Source organism: Alligator mississippiensis, chromosome 6 (assembly GCF_030867095.1).
Source record: "Alligator mississippiensis isolate rAllMis1 chromosome 6, rAllMis1, whole genome shotgun sequence".
NCBI classification, from domain to species: Eukaryota; Metazoa; Chordata; order Crocodylia; family Alligatoridae; genus Alligator; species Alligator mississippiensis.
The window spans coordinates 66,922,934-66,947,151 of record NC_081829.1 but is presented as its reverse complement, the minus strand read 5'-3'; the positions used below and the strand labels follow the sequence as shown (position 1 = coordinate 66,947,151).

At 44.1% G+C, this 24,218-nt stretch overlaps 1 protein-coding gene across 1 annotated transcript; it reads right to left on the bottom strand.

Annotated features, from left to right (window-relative positions):
* Positions 1 to 370: 370 nt before the first annotated feature.
* Positions 371 to 22,507, bottom strand: LOC102576001 (lysosomal acid lipase/cholesteryl ester hydrolase). Its single transcript, XM_006268177.3, has 10 exons — positions 22,431 to 22,507; positions 19,699 to 19,837; positions 17,141 to 17,255; positions 13,956 to 14,154; positions 11,357 to 11,466; positions 10,550 to 10,686; positions 8,257 to 8,397; positions 5,456 to 5,527; positions 4,661 to 4,732; positions 371 to 2,527 (listed from the first exon to the last, which is right to left on the bottom strand). Coding segments are annotated over exons 1-10 (1,221 nt in total). The 5' UTR covers positions 22,433 to 22,507; the 3' UTR covers positions 371 to 2,293.
* Between the last annotated feature and the right edge of the window lie 1,711 nt (positions 22,508 to 24,218).

Genomic DNA, 24,218 nt, shown 5'->3' with positions numbered 1-24,218 from the left:
TAACAAGAATTTCTCCCTGTCACTTCATTCACCTCAATTCATCCCAGCTGGGACTTGATCTCAAATCTCACACATAGTAGGCAGAAACTCTGCCACACAGCCACCAGCAGTATAGTGTTTCATGTTGACATGCCTAATGTGACAGAGGATCAGAGCAAAACACTTCTTTATGTGTTCAATATGTTTGATGCTCACTTAAGAGAAATTCTGGAAAATTAGGTAAGAGTGGGAAAACACAACAGGAATCAAAGCTACTGGTCTTGGAGAGTGAAATGGAAAATTTGACACAAGATCCAAACTAGGGAATATACAATAGAAAAATCTAGCCATTCTGATATTAGGCTGACAGTAAATCTGGGACACCAATAGGTCATTCTATGATGCTGTATTTATTAGGCCTAAATTACTAATGGTAATAAAGTATGGGAAATACAAGCAAGGTATTATTGAGAATATATACCCAAAATTTGTTACATTAAAATCCCATGTGAACCCCACATGATCTTAATCACAAAACATTTTTCAGAGAGGAGGCCTGTAGAGAGCCAGAGGTAGTTCTTCAGTGTCATAAACTCTCTAAAAGAACCATCAAGGTGAAGAAAAGGGGAAATGACACCATTATAGGGAAAGTCAGAGCCATGTACTTCATTTCTGAGCACAAAAGAGTATAGCAGTGTTACTGATTATAGGAATGCATTTTGGGTTGTTTTTTAGGCCTTGTACTGAACTAGTGCTTAGTTGGTGTCCACTGCTGAGTATTTTTACATCACAGGTGCTTGTGACAATAAGGTATATGAATGTTAATATGTCTCCTAAAACAATGCAAACTGGTTGTGAAATATAATAAATACATGGAAATCCAAAAGATTTCTCTCAAGATGAATTAGCTTCACAAACGTTAGCTATATTTCCATGATATAGATATTATAATACCAATTTTGCAAATAGGAAAGCTGAGGATAATAGACTGACAGAATTCCTTGAGGCCACAAATGGAGCCACTTTCAAGCATCAGCATTAATTACCTAGCCTCTCAACCCTGGCAGTCTCTTTAAAAGTCAGTTCAAAAGCATGATCTTCAAAAGCAAAGCAGTAAAAGTAATGCTGCTGGCTAGGTTGAGAGCAATGCTGTTAAAATGCAATTAACTAGGGGTGCACGCAATGGGCCATGTTCAATTCAGATTCAGCCTGAATTGGGGACAGTGATTCAATTTGCTTATTCAGATCACTGTCCCTGATTTGATTCGGCTGAATCTGAATCTGAAGATTTAATGCTGATTTGGAGAATCAGCGATTTGGCCATAGACACAGCTTGAAATGTTTTTTCTGCATACCTCGAGGTACCAGGTGTGGCTCATGAATGCTGTGATGGTGGGGCGGATGGAGCATCCCACAGGAGTGTGGGCGGGAGGGGCCCACATGCTTGATGGTGAACCCAGAAGTGGACTGGAAGTACTTCTGGTCCACTTCCACATCTGTTGCTGAGAGCACGGGGGGGCCTTCCTATACCTTCCCAGCTCATCAATCGGCCACGGTGGAACCCCAGGTGCACTCCCAGACCCAGGAGGCACCAGTTGCCCAGCCAGGGAAGTGGGGGCTCCCTTGCATGTTCCCCGGCAGACCTGGAAGTGGACCAGAAGTGGTTCTGGTCTACTTCTGGGTTTGCTGCCGAGTACACTGGGGAATTCCCCTGTTCCTGTGAGACGCTCCATCTGCCCCACCATCACAGCGTTTATGAGCAGCTTTGTACCTCAGGGTATGTAGAAAAAAAATTTAAAGCTGTGTCTATGGCCAAATCACTGAATCTCTCCGAATTGATTGGAGGCTTCCAAATTGATTCAGAAATTAAATGGTCTACTGATTCAATTTGGATTTGGAGACTCAGGCACTGAATTGGGTCAAATCTTCACTGAATTGAATCAGGGACCAAAGCTTCGCACAGCCCTGCTATCAACCCAGTGACAGACTGAACTGCAGAAATTAATACATTCTGAATTAAATGATCCTGTACAGCATTATACAGATAATGCATGTAGCTGTTTTTATAGTGTTACAAGGATTTGCTACAGACATCACCTTACAAGGAGATGCCCTAGTAACTTAAATGCACCAGGAAGATAGTGACATAGGCATAAAAAATAGAAACAAATCACAGAAATTCCAAGTACTGATCTTTAAAAAAAAAATTATTACAAGAAAAGAAAGAAAAATCAGAAAGTCATCTCTATTGCTAACAGAAAACAGATAGGACCCAGTAGGTCTAATCTTTGCTTTCAAGCCTTGTCACATGGTTTTAGGGATACTTCTTCATCAGGTCCATGATTTTTGCATACATACGCTTGGTTGCATCAAGACCCCAAATGAAATCTAAATGGTCCCACTCAAGAACATGCTCATGAAAAACTAGATTAGTAAACTGAGGGAGTAACATGGCTGTATCTTTTGGATCTGCAATCAAATCATGTCCACCATTCCAAACAGCAATTGGCATTTTCAGTTTTTCTATTTTGTATGCAGGAGGAGTTGTCTGGAAAAGAGGGGAACAGATTAAAATAGGGCAATCAGGAAAGCCATTGCCATTTTTTAACAAATACATTGTGAAGTGACAAAAGTTTATTCCTCTTCCAAATCACTAAAATAAAATAACAACAAAAGTAGCGCTAAAACCTGTGCTCAATTCTTTTTTTCATTCTTCCCTGGTACCAGTAATTAGAGGTAATGCCCTTAAATAAAAATCTATCAATGTCAAAAGATTAGAAGTGTTCACAATAAAAGAGTTGTAAGTTCTTGGTTCATGTTACAAATTTTGCATGAAAGCACACGTGTCATTTCCATGTGCTTTAGAATGATAATCAGATTATATATGGCTGGGATGCATTGGGTAAAAGACCATCTATATACTTATTATTATCCATGTGCCAATAAGACAGACAGACCCTTCCATGCTTACTGGTATTAAAAAAAATTCTGACTTTTTAGATGACTTCACACTTCTTTTTTAATAAGTTTCTATTTGGTACACATTAGCATAGCAAGTCAAAAACCTTCATGACTTCACCTATACAACAGTCTTTTAAGAAAGTATCCTCATAATTATTTCTGATTTACCAGTGGGCACAGAAGCAGACAAAATGAATGATTGTTTCACAGCACACAAGAACTCTGTGACAGCTCCAGACATAGAACTTTGTCTTCCAGAGTTCAGGGTAAAAACCTGAAATCCAAGACCATTGTCCTACTCTGTGTTTGGAAATTACATTGAACACAACTCTTAAACTGAATGACAAGTCCCTTTATTTTCCCATAAATCTTAGTAGTTAGTTAGTCTCATTACCATGGGAGCCTCAGAATGGAATGGAAACAATTACAAAATGAATTTAACACTTGCCGTTTAGAAAGGCATCATTCCAGGATCTCCCCTGTAGGTATTTCTGTTTGTCTGCATATTGGCAAGTTAATACCACACATGAACCTTTTCTTGCAGCTCCTAGAATGTGAGGATTTCTCAGGATTTGCTTTAACTGAAAGATTATTTTTACTTTACTCAGTAGCTAGCATCAGGAAGCCTATTGAACTTGCCAATGCCAACTAAACTGGCATATAAGATCATTATCCTGTATTGAAAAATGGCAGGCAAATGTCTCAGTATCTATTTTCCTCTTTCTGTTTTGTTTTGTACTTACTTGGTTCATGCATTTCTCTTGATTCAGAGGCTCTCCCCCTTTCGCCTGGAACCATTCTCTAAATTATCTTTTCCAACAAAATCCACCAAGAGTCTACCAGCTATGAACAGGTAAGATGTTAAATCTTCCTTTCTTTGCGATTGCTTTTTTTGAGGAGTCTCCAGCAGGTTTACCCAAGAATCATTTGACAGTAAACATCCACCTACTTGTAACAGTCAAGTATACATCTAAATGATCTTTTACAACTGGACACATCCATGTTAAATTACCTCTTTCACCACAGGGTTCAGCCTCCTTATATGTGGTTTAACTTTTCTCTTGCAAAGTAGTGGTGGTCCATCTTTTTGGGAGGTGTACCATGAGTTAGCCCCCTCTCCCTTTCACTCGATCTCCAAGTGCCACTCTGATCATCCCATAGCCCACAAACATACGTGATAGTTTCTACTCTGGGGTCCTAGAGGGGAGGCTAAGGGGCTCTAGCCTTTGGCTGTAGCTGTGCAGAGCAGAGCAGTGACAGGAGGGGACAGCACCAAGAGTCAGGTTAATTATTTCCTGGCCACAAAACTGCCATAGTTTTGCACGGCCAGTGAGGATACAAAGTTCTGCATTTGGTACTGACTGCAAGGCCAGAAAAGTTTTAAACTGTTTCTGCAGGGCCAGGGATTGCATTGTCTCTTGGCAGTGATGGCTGACATCTCTTCTCTCATGAATGCTTTCTTTAGCTCTGCTCCACAGAGTGCTCTACCCCATGCCTGTCCTCTGGTGCCTCTCAACTGCTCACCCAAGGTCACACATGTGGCATGTGTGCTGTGGCTGGCCACCTCTTTTGTAAAGTACCATGAAACACTGTCTTGAAGAATATTTCCTTTATCTTACTATAAGTGTAGGTCTCTGTCCTTTGTCTTATGTTTCCTTGTTTTATTTTATTTTTTTTACAAAGACCTCAATATTTTCCAACACAAAGCATATCATCCTACCTGATTGTATTTCTCCATGTTCTTTTCTTTAGAGCCATAGTCATAAGCTTGGAATTGTTTTGCAAGTAATACCTGTTAATTACATATCAGCAGTAATTAGACTCAAAGCAAAAGCGGACTATTTTTGGAGATAGAAAGCAGAAGGCAGCATCCTTCTCCTGCCAAGACTAATTCTATCCTTCGAACTCAGAAAGCATGACATACAAGGAACAGTTGGAAGAAATGGAATTACTTTATCTAGAGAAGAGAATTGGATTTGATGTGTCTTCAGATGCAAAAAGATGGTGATGAACTGTTTTCTGTGCCCATAAGGGGCAGGAAAAGAATTAATGGTGTAAAATTGCAACAAGGGAGAGTTAAAGTATATAACAGAGAAAGTAATTCTAACTCTAAAAATAGTTTAACTCTTGAGCAGATCAGTTTGGGGGGTTGTGAAATAGCCACCACTGGAAGGTTTTACAAGTTAATTAGACTAATATTTGTGTGTTGAGGCAGATGACTTTCTGAGGTCCCTTGCATTACTGTAGAAGATTTTATAGATCTATGTTCTGGATTTCATTACCTAAGTCCCATTGAAAATCTGTCCATAAGGCACCCCACATGCAAAATCCCCTTTTGAAAATGGGAAATTGTTGCTTTAAGTCCTATTTACTGATATATATTACTTTGTACTAATCTCTGTATTTCAGCAAAATGACGAGCAGTTAAATCTTTCATATCGGTATAGGAAAGGAAGGCCATGCCATTCTAGATCCCAAATGTGGTTCTCAACAGGTTTCAAGTGGTCATTAATACCTGACGCCAATGAAGTATGTTTTGCACAGATGTTCCAGCAGGTGAATGTGCTACATACATGCCCATGCGACTCTAAAAGGAAAATAGTATTTATCATGAATGTGGAAATCCATTTAATAGTGAGGTTCAAATAAAAATCTAGAGGATGTGGCTCACCATTGGATTAAAAGGATGAGGATGCAGTTCTCCTGTATTAAAACAGGGTACCTATTAGGGGTGTACAAAGCAGGCCGTATGCGATTCAGATTCTGCCCAAATCGGGGACAGTGATTTGATTAATTGATTTGGATCACCATCCCCAATTTTGATTTGGCCGAATCTGAATCTGAAGATTTGTACATAGACACAGCTTTAAATGCTATTTTTACATACCTTGAGTTACCAGTGCAGCTTGTGAATGCTGCGATGCTGGGGTGGATGAAGCATCCCACAGGAGCAGTGGGGGGCCCCCATGTGCTCAGCAGAAAATCCAGAAGTGGACCAGAAGTATATCTGGTTGACTTTCGGGTCTGCTGGAGAGCATGCTGGGGGCCCCCCTGTACTCCCCCAGCTCAGGAATTGGCTGTGGGGGGACCCCAGGTGCCCCCCAGACCCAGGAGGCACCAGTCACCGAGCCAGAGGGGCATGGAGGGTCCCCCCTGCATGCTCCTCAGTGAACATGGAATTGGACCAGAAGTGCTTCTGATCCACTTCTGGGTCTGCTGCCAAGCATGCTGGGGAGCCCCCAATGCTCCTGTATGATGCTCAATGTGCCCCAGCATCACAGCAGTCATGAGACACCTGGTACCTCGAGGTATGCAGAAAAAACATTTAAAGCTGTGTCCATGTCCGAATCATCAGATCTTTCTAAATCTCTCCGAATTGATTCAGAGGGTTCTGATTTGATTCAGGGAGAATAAAGGGTCTCCTGATTTGATTCGGATTTGGAGATTTGGCCACTGAATCGGGTCAAATCTCCACAGAATTGAATCATGGACCGATGCTTCGCACAGCCCTAGTACCTTACAAATATTTAGTGATTTGCGACAATAAGTCAGATTCCTCATAAAATCTGTCATCCTGAACTGAGAATTGCATCACTCAGTTAGCAAGTCACATTATAATGTCAGCAAGCATCTTACCTGTTTGTCTTTACCCTTATAAAAGTCTATCCTGTTTCTAATCTGGCTACTTACAATGCATATCACATCCTTTTAAGGGTATTTTACTTACATTTACATTATGGAATGTTTTGACTCTAAGACATAACACATCAAGGCTTATCTTGTAATCTGTTTGTTTGTTTGTTTGCTTTAAGTAAAAATAATGTTCTGACATATATTTACCAATTAAAAAAGAAACAATGTTTTGATGAGGATATTTTTCTTACATCTAGATAAAATTTTAAAATAACAAAAAGCCACTATTGCTTGCCTTATGATCTGTGACACAATATAGGCCACGATTTTTAGATGAAAACAACCTTTCCCCTGGCATATGCATAACATCTCTGAGTTAAAATCAGAGATGCACAAGGTTACCCAACTTGGATGTGTTTTTTCAATAACTTGTGTTTGGATATGGAGTACTCATACCTGGGGCTTCATTCAACCACTTGTGAGGAAGGCAGGGGGTGGTGTGGCAGACACAGGGGTCAAGGTACAGGGGTAGGCACAGGCATGGAGGACACTGGGACAGCACGGTGGCACGTGGCAGGGAACAGGCAGCAAAGGGGACAGGCACAGGGGACAAGGGACAGAGGAGAAAGGGGTGGGGACTGCCCCTCAATTTCTGCTGTTGCTTTCTTGTCACAGCAGTTGCGGGGACATATTTAGTATGATTTTAGGCTCTATACATGGAGAATTGTAACAATTTTATAACTTGCCATGTAAGAATGTAATTACTGGGGAGGGGGTGGTCTTACATTCAAGGGCATTTTGGAATAGGCATATGGGAGGTTTTGCTAGACGAGCTCTCTATGTGTTAGTGTATATGTCTATGTTAAACTGGGAGACAGAGCTGGTGAAGCAGTAAGAAAATTACTGGCACAAACATGAGGGACCAGAAAAACAGGGTAACAATATGAAAGAAAGTATTGGGATTGTGTTCTTGGCAAACATCTGTAGAGAAAACATCTGGGGACTTGGTTTGGGAACTGAGAAGAAAGGAATTGTGTTCTTGTTACTGTTTGATTCACACTGGGCACATCGACACATACCCATGACTGTGCATTTGGTATTGTGCACTTGTGCAGTCATTTAGTACTTGCTTTAGCCAGTACTGCGCAGTCCTGGTGGTACATGGTTATTTTTATATACTATGTAGCATCACTTTCATGGTTTGTGCCTGCAAAACACTATATCACCATAGTGATGAGCTACAACAACGTAGTGTCTATTGTAGGTGCGCCCTCTGTATACGGGAAAGTAGACTTGGTACTCGAAAAATAATAAGAAGTGCATTAAAGAAAAATGATTCCAATATTAATTTTTCCCTCTAATGGAATTGTCCCCTATAGCAGAACAGATTTGACTAACTGCCCAAAAAGGGACAAGCCTCAAAAATCTGTGCAATACAGAGCCGTATTAACCAAGATTTGGACCTAGGATGTGGATGATCCCAGCTTTAGTTATAATCTAATATGATGTTGGTCAACGCCAGCAGGAGGATCTTAATCATTCAGAATATTGATTGATTTTATCACACCTTACCGTCTATATTTCTGCAGGAAAAAAATGCTGTCTATAAATAATGTATGTAGATATCATGCATGTCAGAAATTACTTTAGTTTTATTGCTTTAAAATACTCTTTCATACTTACCATATTCAGGTTTGGAATATTATAGCCAACCACGAAAGAGAGGATCGAGGTACAAAACTTACTCAGGGATGTACACATGGTTGTAATAGGTTTCTTCATATGTTTGGGTTGTTGAAAAAATCCCTTGTTACCAAGGAAGATCTAAAAAACATCCCTATTATTTTATTCTTACAAAAGTAGAGTACAATAATAAACTCATTTCATATAAAATAATCACTTAATGTGAGATAAAAAAATCAAAGTTCATTGGTCAGTTTGCCATTCTTTTATCCTTTAGTCCTAATATTTCCACAAACTCACAACTATCCTTTCTTCTTTATTTTACCAAGTGATTCTCATTGAGGAAACCATCTTCCTATTTTCATGGCAATAAAATATTACAACTAGTTCTGGATGTCATTAGAGTACATGTAGTTGTTTCCATTAACGTGAAGACTGGCTAAGTTAAAAATGGAAGTCAGTCAAAGAGCAATAGACTGACATACTTTTGCCATACTTCAGATTTTTATAAGTTAGCTTTTGTCTAAAAAAAGAGAAGATATTCAGTACAGGTAATAATAAAACAAGATTCCCCACTCTGCTCTAATGGTGCAGTTAATTCCTATATAGAATTGCCAGGAAAAACTTATGTTAAGAGTCAGTTGAAGATATGCATTCATAGCTTTGGGCAGCAATAGTTTAGGGATGTTGCAATGTTCCAGTGGTACAAAGCCTTAGATCAGGGGTAGGCAAAGTTTTTTGGCCAAAAACACCACAATGCCTACCTCGGAAGGTGCCGGAGTGCCGGCATGGCAGAAAAACAAAATGAGGGCAAAAGGTACATGGCAGGATGCCCTGATTGTGCCCCTGCCCCCACAGCCCTACTGCCCCTTGCCCCCCACCCAAAGCCCCTGCCCCAGAGCTTGGGCTCTGTGGCTGCCAGCAACTACCTCGGCCCTGAGTAGCTGCTGGATCCTGGACTACTTCCAGCAGGGCTTGCAGCATCTCAGCTGCTTGCTGGGAACAGCCCAGGATCCCGGCTGGCAGCATCTCCCCAGAGCTGGGGCTGTCTGCAGCCGGGAGACTCCAAACAGCTGCGCTGGGCTCCGGCATCAGCTCTGCACTGGCGTGTGCAGGTGCACCTCAGAGCAGGTGGTGGGGGAGGGGCCTGAGGCAGCACAGCCCTGGTCTCTCCCCTGCTCCCTGCACGGAGGTGATGAGCCTGGTGCAGCTGTTTGCAGCCTGCCTGCTGTTTGCTGCAGCTGCCCAGAGCCTGGGCAGGCTACAAACAGCTGCACCGGGGTCATCACCTACATGCCAGGAGCGGGGGAGAGACCAGGGCTGTGCTGCTTTGGGCCCCTCCCCCACCACCCACTGTAAGGTGTGCCTGCATGCTTCACTGCAGAGCTGATGCTGGAGCCCAGCACAGCTTTTTGGAGGCTCCCGGCTGCAGCCGGCCCCTGCTCTGGGGAGCTGCTGCCAGCCGGGAGCGTGGCAGCTGGGATGCTGGAAGCCCTGCTGGAAGCAGCCCGGGCTCCGTTGCTGGCAGCAGCTCCCCAGAGCCAGGGCTGGCCACAGCATGCCAAGGAAAATGGCCTCACGGGCCACGCTCAGCACGCGTGCCAGGGGTTGCCGACCCTTGCCTTGGATAAAAATCAGCTTTTGTTAACATAGGGAAATGTATAACTAGAACACCAAACTTCTTCATCTTGTTCTGCTACCATGCAATAGCCACAAGTAATGCTCAATAATGTTCACAGTCCCAGATTTAAACTGCTTTTTAAAAGCATGCTTTAAACTCTTGGAGTGTACTGGAGCAGCATGGCTCAGCATTCATAACATTGGTTCCTGGAATCCCTTTCAGTATAAGTGTTTTCGTTCTGGCACTGTCCCTTAACAACTCTAAAAGGAGTGTTTGCTAAGTGACAGCTCTCTTGAGCTTTTCTTTTCCTTCCTTCCTGCTTTCCAGACAGATCCTTCTGAAGTTAAACCAGTGCAGAAACAGAAAGCAAAACACACCTGTAGCCTTGCCTACTTACGTCATTCAAATTATTATAGCAAGGCTCCAAACTAAAAAGAAATATTTGAATAATTAAATATCTGAGGGATACATTTTTAACCATCTTGAGTTTATCTCAGACTCATTTAGCTCTTGACAATCTATCCCATGCCTGGCTGGACTCCAAACTAGGATAAGTGGAAGAAGCATTCAATGGCCTTGTACTGGCCCCATGTTAGACAAATCCTTAGCTGTCTGTTTAGCTGGTGCAGTCAGAACGGTGTGTCTGGCTGTTGGAGTGAAGGAATAACATACCTTGATCAAGGATTCAGGAAAAGACCCAAGCTTTACCATGGGGCTGGTCGCATAGGTAACTGTGGCTACTGGACCCAATGCAAAAAAAACTTTGATTTTTTGAGCCAATTCTGGATTAGTTGAAAATGCTGTAAAACCTGAGAAGATACAAAAGATCTCTTAACATAGCAAAGCTGAATCTGAAATAGCCCTGGTTTGTTCAAATGTTATACATAATGTGAAAATCAAATGTTCATTCTAAATCCCAATTTAGATTATACCTTGAAAATTTAAATTCCTGAGATGCTGTTCGGTTAGATTCTGATGGTCAAAAGTAAGCAAATTATTTTTTGGGTTTTATGCTCCTCAGTTTCCAAAAACCCGTAGAACTTTACAACCATGTAAAACAATAGTATAAATGTTCTGAGGCTTGGATTGAGGAACAGAATATAATTTTCTTCTTGACTCTTAATTCAGACAATACAATACAACAAATGTTCACATACAAAACTAATAAAGCACTGACAATCTCAGAAGGCAAGCAAATATCAAGATAAGAATGACTCTAGTCCCTTGTTGACTTATTGATTCCCTCCGCGGGTGGTAAGAAGCTTGATAATATTGATTTTAGTGGCTATCAATTTATTTTAAAATGGCAGCATTTCCCCATAAAGGCATCTAAAGTGTCTTCTACAAAACTCCAAAACTGGGAGGCTGGTTACAATCATGAGATTTTAAGAATAATAATAGGTAATTACAAAGGCCTTCATATACCATTTATCATTAGAGGATAGTGTACAGACAAGCTTAACATCCACCTTGGCATACCTATAGTTGTCCCTTGTGAATGGCCAACATAATAGAGCTGTTTCTGTCCTGTTTTTTCCAGAATAAAGTGTAGTACTGCTGGAAGATCATTTTTACCCATTTCATCAAAACTACAGGGACAAAACACAAAAAAGCTTAAATGAATGATTTCTAATAGAGTTGGTCACAATAGCACACAGATTCTTTAGTTAAGTGAAATGAGGACTGATGCGAAACACCATCATTTTGTTTTGACGTCCATTTCACCATTTCAAAGGGATGGTGTTTCATTTCTTTGCTTCATTTCATTTAATTTTGAAGCGCTGTCCCATTTCATTTCGTCAAAACTGTTTCACTGTTTCGACGAGTTTTGACATTTCGCCCACAGGCTATAATGGGGAATCATGAAAATGCCTAAAACTTTGTCATTTCTTGCCTGATTTGGATGCAGACTGTAGGGATGGTAGCCCCTTCTAAGGGCGTGAAGTCTGCCAAGCTTCAAGGAGATAGGTGCAGAGGTTTCTGGGAAACTGCACCTCAAACTGTTCAAAGCAAAACTCTTGATATTTGACAGCAGCGGCAGCCTCCTTTCATCCAGTGTGCAGATTCGGGAGCCAACACCCCTGGGAGGGCTGTGGGGTATACCAGACTCATCCCGGGGGTGCAGACCCCCAGATCTGTGAACTGGATGAAAGGAGGAACTGCCGCCTGGGACTGGTGCTGGGTGCAGCCCGTGCCCAGCACCAGATAAGATTGCTGTTGTTGTCTGGAACTCCTCTCATGCAGCACACAGATCCAGGTGCTTGCACCCCCAGGAGGAGTCTGGCACAGCCTGGAAGCCCTCCTGGGGGTGAGAGCCCCTTCATCTTCACCCCAGATGAGAGGAGGTTGCTTCTTCCACCTGGGACCAGTGCTGAGCTCTGCAGAGAGCTTATGTATTTGCTGTTTGCAGCAGTATTGGAAGATGCATACTGCACATTTGACACAAACTAACAAGGACCAAAACCCCATGAGGTGACAAAATCACTCATCAGTAGGGCTGTACAAAATTTCACTGGGTGTTTTGTTCTGAAGCTGTTTCAACACGTTTTGAACTTGAAACATTGAAATTGAAATGAAACAAAAGGCTTTGAAACAGCTTCAAAATGAAACAAGGGCACTCCTCTCATCCAGGGCACAGATCTGGGGCTTGCATCCTCGGGAGGGCTGTCGGGCTTCTCCTAGGGGTGTGAGCCCCCAGATCTGTGCACCAGATGAGAGGAGGCTCAGGCTGCTGGGCAGTGCTGGACTCCTCCTAGGGGTGCGAGCCTCCAGATCTGCACACTGGATGAGAGGAGGCTCAACAATCTAGTCTCGTGCTGGGCACAGTCCATTCCCAGTGCCGGTCCCAGGTGGAAGACGCCACCTCCTCTCATCCGATGCACAGATCCAGGGGCCCGCACACCTGGGAAGGCTGCCAGGCTGTGTTGGACTCCTCCTCTTCCTCCTCCTCTCACAGATGAGAGGAGGCTCTGGCTTCTACCTGGGACCAGTGCTGAGTGCAGCCTGCACCCAGCGCAGGGAAGATAGCTGCTGCCACTGGTCCCAAGAGGTAGTGGCAGCCTCCTCTCATCTGGCTTGCAGATCCGGGGGCTTTAGCCCCCAGGAGGAATCCAGCACAGCCCAGCAGCCTTCCCAGGGGTGTGGGCTCCCGGATCTGCACATCAGATGAGAGGAGGCTGCCGCTGCAACCTGGGACTGGTGCTGAAGCCAAGCAAGCCCGGTTTTGAAACTCAAAATGGTTTGAAACTTTCAAAATGTTTTGAGTGCTCTTGTTTCATTTCAAAGCTGTTTTGAAGCTTTTTGTTTCATTTCAATTTCACTGTTTTGAGCTCAAAATACATCAAAACAGCTTCTAAGTGAAACACCTGGCGAAATTCCACACAGTCCTACTGATCAGTGATTTTGTCAACTCATGGGTTTTTAGTCCTTGCTAGTTTGTGTCAAATGTGCAGCATGCGTCTTGCAATACTGCTGCTTCCAGCAAATACACAGGATCTCTAAATAGAATTTCTAAAAGTTACTAGCCTGGCAGACTTGTAAATAGGACTCTTCTCTGTACTGCATGACTGAGACTGGTAGGTGTGGGCCAACCCTGATCTGCAGCTCTTTCTCTGGCCCGATTCAGTACTTGAACTCTGCTCAGTGACAGAGCCTTTCATTTCAGCACAGCATCCTTCGCTTGCCTGTGAGAACCAAATTCTGGGGAGTTTTTTTCCTCATTTGTTGCACTGGCATGGATTGTCTATCTCACTTCACTCTTTCTCTCTGACTGTTGCAGCCCTATAGCTGTCCACCATGCTTTTTACCTTTGTTCTCACTTCCATCACCTCACTGTGCTATATCCCCTTCCATTTACCCACATCCCTCTTACAATCCTTTCCCAAATTTCACCCCCACTGAACATCCTTTCCTCTTGAGCTTTCATCTCCCTATTTCTGTAGGCCACTCCCATCCTCCAGTCACTACCAGTCTGGGTAGCAATGTATTAGGAATCTGAAAGTGAGATGTTCCCCTACCTCACTATTATTATTATCAACTCAGAAACATCTATTTTCAAAATTTAAGTCATTCAGTGTACCTGAACCTCCAGAACTCTTTCTGGCTCGGCTTAAGAGTCTTGTGCTTTGAAGACCAGGTGTTCCCTCTGCTGTTTCCTAACCAAACATCATAGCCAGCATCTGCTAGGATGAAGCCAAGGCTGTTGTTAGGTAGATTAGAAATCCAGATGGTTGCATCTCCTAGGAGAGGGTGCTGCAAAAACACCACCGGCCTTTTTCCTGGAAAGGAAGAGGGTTTCATTGGCATTCAGCAACTACTACAGTGTAGTGAGGTTTGGGTTACAGTGTTCTGCTGTGAAGCGGTAGAAACCAGACTTTTCAGAGTGGCTGTTTGAAAACTGTAATAACACAGTGTAGCAGGTTGGCTTCTTTCAGCTAGGCTTTGTCCCTCTTCCAAGCATCTTTTTGCAGTCTTAGCACTATGCAGTAGGGCTGTGCAAAGCTTTGGTAGGTGATTTGATTTGGAGGAAATTCGGTTCGATTTGGGGACCGAATCTCCGAATCTGAATCGAATCGAGAGAACAATTATAAGATCCAAATCAATTTGGAAAAGCTTCAGAAAAGATTCAGCTGCTTTAGAGATTCAGCCATAGACTAAACAGGCAGCTGACACAGCTGCCTGCAGCCGGTAAGTCTGTTGGGGTTGGGGGAGGGAAAGGTTGTGTGGGAGGGAAGGATTGTGGCTGGGGCTGGGACCAAGCTGCCCAGCAGGAGTGGGGGATGTTACTCAGAGAGGGGGGCAGAGGGGTGCGGGATGTGGGCACACCACCGCTGGAAGCAGGGGCTCTGCTCTGCTGCCACTTGCCCAGCTGGGATGGGGGAGGTGAGGACAGGATGTGGGTGTGGCTTGCTTCAGGTGGAAGGGGGAAAGTGGCAGCAGGGCATAGCCCCCACTCCCAGCACTGCTGCATCCACATCCCATTCCTTCCAAGCCAGCTGGGAAGCGGCAGCAGGGCAGAGCCCTTGCTCCCAGAGCTGATGTGGGTGAGGCAGCGCTAGGAACGGGGGCTATACCCTGCTGGTGCCTAGAGAGAGCTGAGCCTACATCGCATCCTCCTCCACCTGTGCTGGCAGGTGGCTCCTCCCACCGGGGCAGAGGCAGGCACAGCTGGAGGAGCTGAAGGAGAAGCCCCCATGGCTGTCCTGCCTGGCACCACCCCCTGCCCCCCTGCACCCAGCCCAGCCTCCAGCACTTTAAAACAAACAAAAAAAAAAGCCCTGCTCTCACTGGCTCTGGCAGAGGTGATTGGGGCCTCTGGGCACTCATGGCAGAGCCCCCACTCCATGCAGTGTGGGGCAGTGGGGATGGACCCCCTGCCTGGCACCCATGTGGCAGCTGCAGTGTGGCTCGGCAGGGCACCACATGCTGTCTGGGGGTTGGGGAGGCTCAGCCAGACCCTGCCACTGCTCAGCCCCAGTGGCCCCAGCTCCAAGGCAGTGTGCCGCACCCTGCTGAGCTGCAATGCACCCACACCATGGGGAAGCTGGTGTGTGGGTGCCAGGCAGCGGGATGATCCCCACTGTCCCGTGCTGCCCCATGCTGTGTGTGTGTGTGGGGGGGTGCCCTGTCATGAGCCCTAAGAGGCCCCAGTCACTGCTACTACAGCTAGTGAGTGCAGGGCTTTTTTTTTTTAAGTGTTGGGACTAAGCTAGGGCCAGGGGAGGGACGGTGCTGGGCAGGGTAGCCATGGGGCTTCTCCCATGGCTTCCCCCACCTGGGGAGATGCAGGCACAGCTGAAGAAGCCGTGGGAGAGCCTGCAGCTGCCTGGCTCTGCCTGCCTCTCCCCAGTCAATCCAAATCACTGAATCTCTCCAAATCAGTGCCAAAATCTTCCAAAGCCAATTCAGCTGAATTGATTCAGGACAGTAATCCAAATCTCCCAATCGAATCACTGTCCTCTGAATTGGCCAAATCCAAAACGAATACTTCCCTATTCCCACAGGCCTACTATGCAGTCTCTCACTTTGCTGGCCTCTGCTACCTGGAGCACCTCTCAGCCTGCCCCAGCTATATACAGGTCTTCATCAAACAAAGTAAGCAAACATAAACATTACTGTCCTGATCCCTGAGACGGGTCCACTGTGGCTTCAGGGTTCTTTCCCAGTTTTTTCCTTCTTCTAGCATGGAGATTTCCTGCATCCATTGTTTCTCCTCCATACTCACCCTGGTTTTGCCTGCTGGGGTTTTTAATTCCCAGCAAGCCACACCCTCAGCTCCAGCTCTTTACTCTATTTAGCTACCTTCTCTTAAGAGAATTGGCCATCCTGCTACATACCTCCCCACTTTAAGAATGAAGTTGGAGACTCACTTCTCAATTTAACACCCTGTCCTGGCCTTTACAGGAGAAAAAGTCTGAATTCATATATGCAGCCCCAGGTCCAAGGCAGATGACCTTATCTGAGGAAGAATGTCTTGTATTTAAAAGCTTGTGAACTCTATTGAAACTACACAGATGGTCCTATAAAAGATTTCACCCTAAGAAATCCTTCCCTCTTGCATGTGATGCAACATTTTTAAGAAGAAGAAAATACTTTAGATGATGGCAAGTCACTCGGCTTACATGAAAGCAAAAATTAGAGATGCAAAAAAGGGTTTACAGAAGTACAGAACCAGGCCAACCTTACCTGTTTTTATGATTTGATATGGAATCAAAATTCAGATGTGAATGGGAAAATGTGATATATGTAGGAGTCTACCTAATCATGGGGGAACTTCCAATTTTCACAGGTTAATTGTGGCATAAATTTCTCATTCTGTGGTTATTTTATTGCTGGCCCATCCCTAGGCACAGATTGGTGGAGAGGCCGCAGGGGGGAGGATGGATGAGGGAATGGCTTCCTTCTTGATTGCAAGCTGACATTTATGCAGCCCCACCTCTCAGCACTGATTGGCTGAGAGGTCTCAAAGAGAGGATGGAGGGGAGGCAGCCACCATCCTGACTGCTGGCAGCCATTCATACTGCCCTGTCAGCCAGCACCTTCCCCTCTGGGCAGCAAAGACTGCTAGCTCCCACTGGGAAGCCAACATTTTATTTTATTTTTGTTGTTGTTGTTTTCACAATCCCGGATTTAGTGGTGCCTGCGAAATCCATGAAACTGGAAATTAAGTAGGACCCTAGATATAAGAAGTTGTGCATAAAAAGCACAAGCCCAAAGTCCAGTGCAAGCTCAGCAAAGGTTTCTTCCTTCAGACAAAAATCTTACCTTTATTCCCACTGTTCTTTCCACCAGGAATTCTGTTAATACTAAGGATATAATCATCTTCGGTCACAACTTCATACTCCTCAGCAGGGTATCCATGATACCTGATAATTTCAGTCTGCAGGAAGCCAAATGAAGGCCTAGTTAGATAAATCCATTTTTCACATGGTCTGGGGTGTTAAGCAAGGATCCCCATGGAGGGAAAGCTATCCCAGTCCACAGGTTTAGGCAAACTGCTCCTCAGTGTAAAATCTGAGAAGAGAGAAAGAAGAAGGTCTGGCATTTTTGGACTCACCTGTTCCGTGAAACTGCGGGCCTCCGGTTCAAATGCTTGGTGTTCTAATTTACAGGTTCTGGAAACTGTCACATAATAATCTCTACAGCATATAGCCAGGACTATGCCCCCTCCTCTTTGACAGCCCTGACAAACATTGTAACCCAGGTGTCAGGACAGGATGGGGCTGAACAATTCCTTGCTGTCTGCATTATTTTTCAATCCAACCTTAATCTCAAGCAATGCCATCATAGCTGGATTTGTGGAGTATATGCCAGTAAACTGTAATGCTCATGCTATGAGATGCTTAATAGCCAGTTTCTTTTAAAAGACACACCTAAACTACTGTAAAAAAACTTCCTCATCAATGTAAAGACTGTCTTGATCAGCTACGGTGATGTGAAATAGCTAATTATAGCCCTCCTTAGAAAAGGAGCAAGAACAATTTGCCCTGGATACTATGGAGTGATATTTTACTTTTAAAAGAGGCAGCTTCTACTCCTAAAAAGTACAAATAATTTATATTTGTTATCTTGTGCCAGCCTGTTTTATCTTTAAGGGAATAAAGTTGATGATGCTTCCTTAAAATTATTGCAAAACAATGTGAGCTGAGACAATAAACAGTTGATCTTTTAAAATGACTGATTACTCACCCTAACATATTTACAGAGCTCCTGCTTTCCCTAGGAATAATTAAGAAACAGTTCAGAGAGCAGCATAACAGGCAAAATAGGTGCATAGTCAGAACCCTCCCTTCTGGGAGAGAAGTCTCTGCTTAGCTGAGAAGCTATGTTGTTGGTACATGGGAAGAGTTTAATTAACTTTAGACTGGAAAATGCTGTCCAACAACTCTATTAGGAGAATATGTCTGTTTGGCAGTTAAAATCTTTCTGGCAAAGTGTAAATGCCCTACTAAGCCAAGTGCAACAGGAAACTTATGTTTATTTAAACCCCTTCTCAAGTTCTCTGTAATGTCCAGAAAGGCTAAGCCATATCAGAGGAGGCCAAAACCACCATGACAGATCCCCTTCTCAATCCTTTGGCCTATTGTTTAAAATACCGTTTACCGATAAACACAGAAGAACTCCTATTGATTTCATGCTTTATGGTGTGTGTAGATGAAATGGGGGCCCTAAATTGAAGTGGTGGGTTTTAAAAAACTGCACTTCAATTTAGGGCTGATTAAACCCTGCCCCCCCACCTCCCCTGTGTCGTGCACACACCCCGCTGAGTTAGCTGCCTCTCTGGCGGGGAGGGGAGGGTGATCTGCTGGCAGGAGGAGTGGTCCCTGGGCTGCAGGGGGGACTGGTGCTTCCCTCCGTGGCAGCTGTGGGTCCCCCCAGGTGGCACCTGCCCACAGGCACCTGGATCAGGCAGTCCTGGGGGGCACTGCAGCTGTGGAGGGAAGCATCGGGCCCCATGCAGCTCAGGCAGGCAGGCAGGCTCTGGGGAAGGCAGGGGGAGGAAACGTCAGGCTTGCCGATTTTTTTGGGCAGAGCTTCTTTCCCGGGCTGCTGCCATGGAGCAGAGTCATGGAGCTGCACAGAGCCTGGTGCTTTGCTCTGTGTCTGTAGGGGCAACAAATTAAAATTCTTCAAAGGAGTTTTAGTTTCCTGCACCCCAAGTCATTTAAGGCATATTACACCGCTAAATTTCCTACAGTGGCTGGAATTAATGTACAATACACCACTGAGGCATGCAAACACTGACACCATTAAAGCGGTGCAAAAGCTTTTAGCCCGCTTCAAAGTGTTGCGCGCGCACGCTTCTCATTTTGTCTACACATGGCCTTAGGTGCCATATCAATGGTCTCATACTAAGTGGCAGAGCTGGGGATAGAATTCAGTAATCCCAGCTCCCAAAGCAATTTCCAGTCAAGGGCAAGCGTCTAGGGTTACTTGACTAACACTAAAATAGTATTTTTTTTCATGGTGTACTATAGGCAAGACATAACTGCTGTCTGCACAATTGTAGTTGAACTTTCATTTCTACCAAGGAGAACTTTTACAATCTTTTCTCCTATGCCAGAAGAAGGGTAGTTGTGCCCAAAAGCTTGCAATTAAAGAATTCTTTTTTGCAAAAATCTAGTTTGTCTAAAAAAGATATCACCGCTACCACGAGTTCTGATTCCTTTTGCCTCTAGACCAATATGGCTACAATCTGGACACCTGAATGCTAGACCAAGACATTTTTTAAAAGATATCCAGTGCTGGGCACTCTCAAAAATGTGGAACTATTAATAATGGGGACTGTCCTTTAAAAAAGAGGAGAAAATTACATCACTTACAACATTCATAAAACATTCTGGATCCACCCTGTTTCTTTTTAAGATTTCTTCTGAATTCATGGGGGTTGGTTTTCGAAATGCTTCAGAAAATGAAATTCCTTGGAACCAAACCAATGCTGTGAATATCCATATCCTGGGCCTGTGTGAAGCAAGGAATGTCTCTGTAATTAAGAAGGCTATGAGCATATTGCGTGTGCAAATGCTGCTTTATGCAAATGCTGTTTCTTCGTTTTATAACATCAAAGAAATCCAGATACATCTTTCTGCTTCCTTGGCATCAGATAGAAATGAACAACAGCTCAAGGAACAGGTAGCTTGAGCTGAGACCTAGTGAGAGGGATACGATGCTGAAGAAGAGTTTATTTTGGGAAACTGTCAATACCTATGTGTGTATACTTTGCGTAGAGATTGGGCCCTCAGATTGTCAGGGTAGTGAGCAGTGTAATGCCTGCTCACACTCCTATTCAACAAAATACTAAAAAGAACTGCAAATACATCCTTTCACATTTCTATTGCTCTAAGGCAGTGTCCCTTCCTCCTAGAATGGCCCTATCATATTCACAGTAATGCATGACTTTTGTCAACGAAGGCTATGAAATACATTGTGTTAACTGAATGTAATGTACTGTAATTTGAAAGCGGACAGTTGGGAAAGCAGCCCTGCTGACTGGATTTGGACTACAACTCTCAGGGGTTCCCAGGGGGCACAGTCTTGTAGAACTGTGCTGACTGTATGTAGACTACAATCCCTAGAGACACTGGGTGCACGGAGACAGAGAGGAAGCAGAAAGCAGCAGCAGATCGCAGATTGCAGCAGCAGAGCATGGGATGCAGCAGCAGAACTGAATGCATGGATGGAGATCCCAGAAGAGTGACAGAGCTGGGAATGTGGACTGCAGCAGTGGCACTCAGATGCAAAGACGTGCAGATGGTAACTTAGTGCTCTCGTGACCAGAGGCTGGTTTGGAACACCTCCAACATGAGGGAAGGTTTAAGGGTTCTTGATTGTACGTAGCACAGCAGTAGTGCTCACTACCTGTTCTTGAGTTAATTCACCACACTGTTACTGCTTATTACCTGTTATCTAGCACCTAACTGTATGCACTTTAATGTTAATGTTTATTTACCTGTACCTGTTCCTTTCTCCTCAGCACATTGCCTTGTGACACTATCACCTATCATTTTCTATATAAAAATGGGAACTTCCCTTTTCATCTTCCTGTGTCAGTTCCTGGGGTTGCAGGGTTTGGTACAACTAGACAAGTAGTTTTCAACCTTATTTCATTTGTGGACCCCTAAAAAAATGTGAATGGAAGTGTAGATCCCTTTGGGAAGTTCAATTGGATGTATAGACCCCTTTGAATTGTAAGTGTGGGTATTCACAGATGTCTCATTGATCATAGTCATCTTTCACTGACCCCTTAGACATAGTCTGCAGACCCCCCAGAGTCCACAGACCACAGGTTGAAAACCACGGAGCTAGGCTATACGATCATTCTTTCTTGCGCTGACAGATCACAGAGAAGCTTTCTTGTGTATGAGTGATACTAATAAAAATGATACATAAACACCAAGATGAAACAAACAAGAGACTCACTTGGAAATCCACATTACTTTTCAGAGAACCCACGGAGCAAGAATGCCTGTATTATCAAGAACATTATCTTTGCTTGATTCAGAAATGAGCTTTAATAGAAAAAGACTAAAGCCTGGTTATAACTGAATTTATTCTTTCTGGCAGATATCAGATTGGAAGACCAGACTGGCAGACTATAATAGTAAAATAAAAAAAAAAAAAAAAGCAGGATTTGTCACTTGAATAAGCAGCCTCAAGTTCAGACAAGACATATCATATACCACGACTGGTGAATTGTTGCAACTCACAGCTTATTGACTGTTATTAATACAGATTGTTGCATCAGGGCTGATTATATTTTCAGATCGTTAAAGTCCCTTCAATCTTTCCTAGAATATTCTTAAAGGATTAACCTGTGACATTTACTGATTTTTGCATAATGGTTTGAAATTCATTGTCAAAATTGAAATAGTTGATCAATACAACTTTTTGTAGAATATTTTCCTATTGGTCAAAAAGGCATTTTCCAATGATAAAATAATAGAAGGAGAAAGTTTGACCTGCTCTCACATCCAACTGTTTTTAGTGCTGCCAACCTCAATCATTCAGAAATAATTCTATCACAGCTACATAGATACTTTAGCAGCCTAAAGCATCTTCAAAGGAGTACTATCCACCATTTCACAATCTCATGGCTGATGTCTTCCACAATCCATTAGGTTATTTCCCTACTGACCAGTATTGGACATGCTGACCCTCTGTTCGGAACAGTGTTCCCTACTTCTGTCACTAGTACAAAGAGACCTGTATCAAATCATATATACCATTCTGCAGTGTAGATGAACCTTAGCTATTTGAGGATTTTTAATCATCATATGAAAAAAGGACAGAAGAGCAGAGAAAGAGTGCCTCTTCATTTTCTCTCAGCTGTTTCAAGCTCATTCTCTCTCAACCTTTTCAAGCAAGTCAGTTATTCAGACATATACCTTTTTCCCCACAGAACCTTCTTAACAATCCAAAAGGTACAGGCAACTTTTAAAGGAATAATAATAATAAGATTATAAAAGAAACAGGAATTATACATTCACTGAAGGTTTTCCTATGTATAGACAGACACCAAAAGAAAGATACATATTATGAAGTAATACACACTCACATATCGCTTCAGTTGTCTTGGCCTTCCCTTCTGTTTGTTGTTCTCAGGCTAAATCCACCAGTTGACTGACTCACCATGCAAACTGATGTAAGCTTATAACAAGTAATCAAAAGGAACAGTCTACTTAAGAGTATCAGTATGCATTACCATGTGTTGCCAGCATGCACAGCAGAGCATGCCCATGCTCCTACTGGATAGTAACATAAAAGTAAACACAAAATATACGGAAAATCGTTCTTTCCAATGCCTCCATTAAAAATAAAACAATCTGCCCTTTGTTATCTCTTCTTCTGTGGCTGTCTGCTTCAACCTGCTTGGGGTTCCCAAAGGATTTGTTTACATAATTTTTTAGTCTAATAGTTATCTGAATAATCCTCATAGATTTTACAAATGTTTAGTAAGAAGTGATCTAGGCAGACAAGGTTCTTTGGTTGAATCAGATATCTTTTATTAGACCAACTTAAATAGTTGGAAAAAAAAATTATTTCATAGATTTCATAGACATTAGGGACGGAAGGGACCTTGGAAGATCATTGAGTCCAGCGCCATCGAGTCCAGCCCTTCATCAGGCTGAGGAAGTTTGAGCAGTTGGTGTGTGCTCTTCCTGGATGGAATGAAAAGTAAAGCAGCCAGAGGCTGGGCTGGCATGCATACAAGTCAGTGAAAATGTAGATTGAGGAGTCAATGGGTGAAAGACAGGCTGGGCTGAGGGGGCAGAAAAGGGGGATAAATAGTGGAGAAGTACCTGGGGAGTCAGATGTCAGGCAGGTTATAATGTGTCCTAAATCCAATGTCTATATTTAGTGTATGATCTTTAGTATCCTGGAGGTTGATAAAGTGGAGTTCATAGGCTCGTCTCTGGGAAGTGTTTTGTCAGTTTCCTTTGAGGGTTAGAACTGAAAGACTGGAGACAAAGTGGTTTTCAGTCTGCCTGCTACTTGCTGAAGCTGCCCACAGCTCAAGCTGGCTACAAGCAACTGTGCTGGGCTCCAGAGCCCAGTCATCAGCTCTGTGCAGCCAGCAGAGCAAAGGCTGGGGTTGCACTGCCTCAGGCCCCTCCCCCACTATGTGCTCGGAGGCGTGCGTGAATGCGCTGGTACCGAGCTGATGCCAGAGCCTGGTGCAGCTGTTTGCAGCCTTCTGGGTGCAGCCAGCCCCAGCTCTGTGTAGCTGCTACCAACCAAAGCCCAGGCTGCTTGCAGCAGGGCTTGCAGCTGAGCCCACCTGACTCCTGCTGACTCCAAGCCCAGTGCTGGCCCAGCCCCCACACCCGGATGAAGCTAGCACTGCCCCTTGCTGGAAACACCATACCTTAGCTTAGCTGTGTGGAGTGGGGGGGTGGGTGGGCTGATGGGCAGGCTCTGGGCTGGGGCTTCAGCCAGCTATGCTGCACCCCGGGGGCTGGCTCCCCAGGGAATCACAGGTGCTCCACCGGGCCCAGGGCATTGTTGGGTTGGACTTTGTCTGGTGGCCCAGCAGCCTGGCTCTGTGCACCTGCGCATCTGGTTCTGTGCGTTTGTCTGCCTCTGGTTCTGTGTGTCCACACATGTGTCTGGTTCTGGATGTGTTTCCCTCCACTGCAGTGGCGGCTGCCCTCTCACGTGGCACCTGCCTGCAGGCACCCGGCTCAGGTGGTCCTGGGGAGACCCCAGCTGTGGAGGGAAGCACTGGGCCCTAGAGCAGCTCAGGCAGGCAGGCAGGCTCCAAGGGGGAAAGAAAAAAGAAAGATCACAGGCTCACCACTTTTCTTGTGTGGAGCTGCTTTCCTGGGCTGCTGTCAGGATGCCT

Excerpts from the sequence above, each read along its gene's own strand:
- LOC102576001 (XM_006268177.3), bottom strand. Across the intron at positions 8,398-10,549 it reads TTCCTGAATCCTTGATCAAG|ATCTTCCTTGGTAACAAGGG; the intron begins GTATGTTATTCC and ends GATGTTTTTTAG. Across the intron at positions 5,528-8,256 it reads ATATTCCAAACCTGAATATG|AGTCGCATGGGCATGTATGT; the intron begins GTAAGTATGAAA and ends TTTTCCTTTTAG.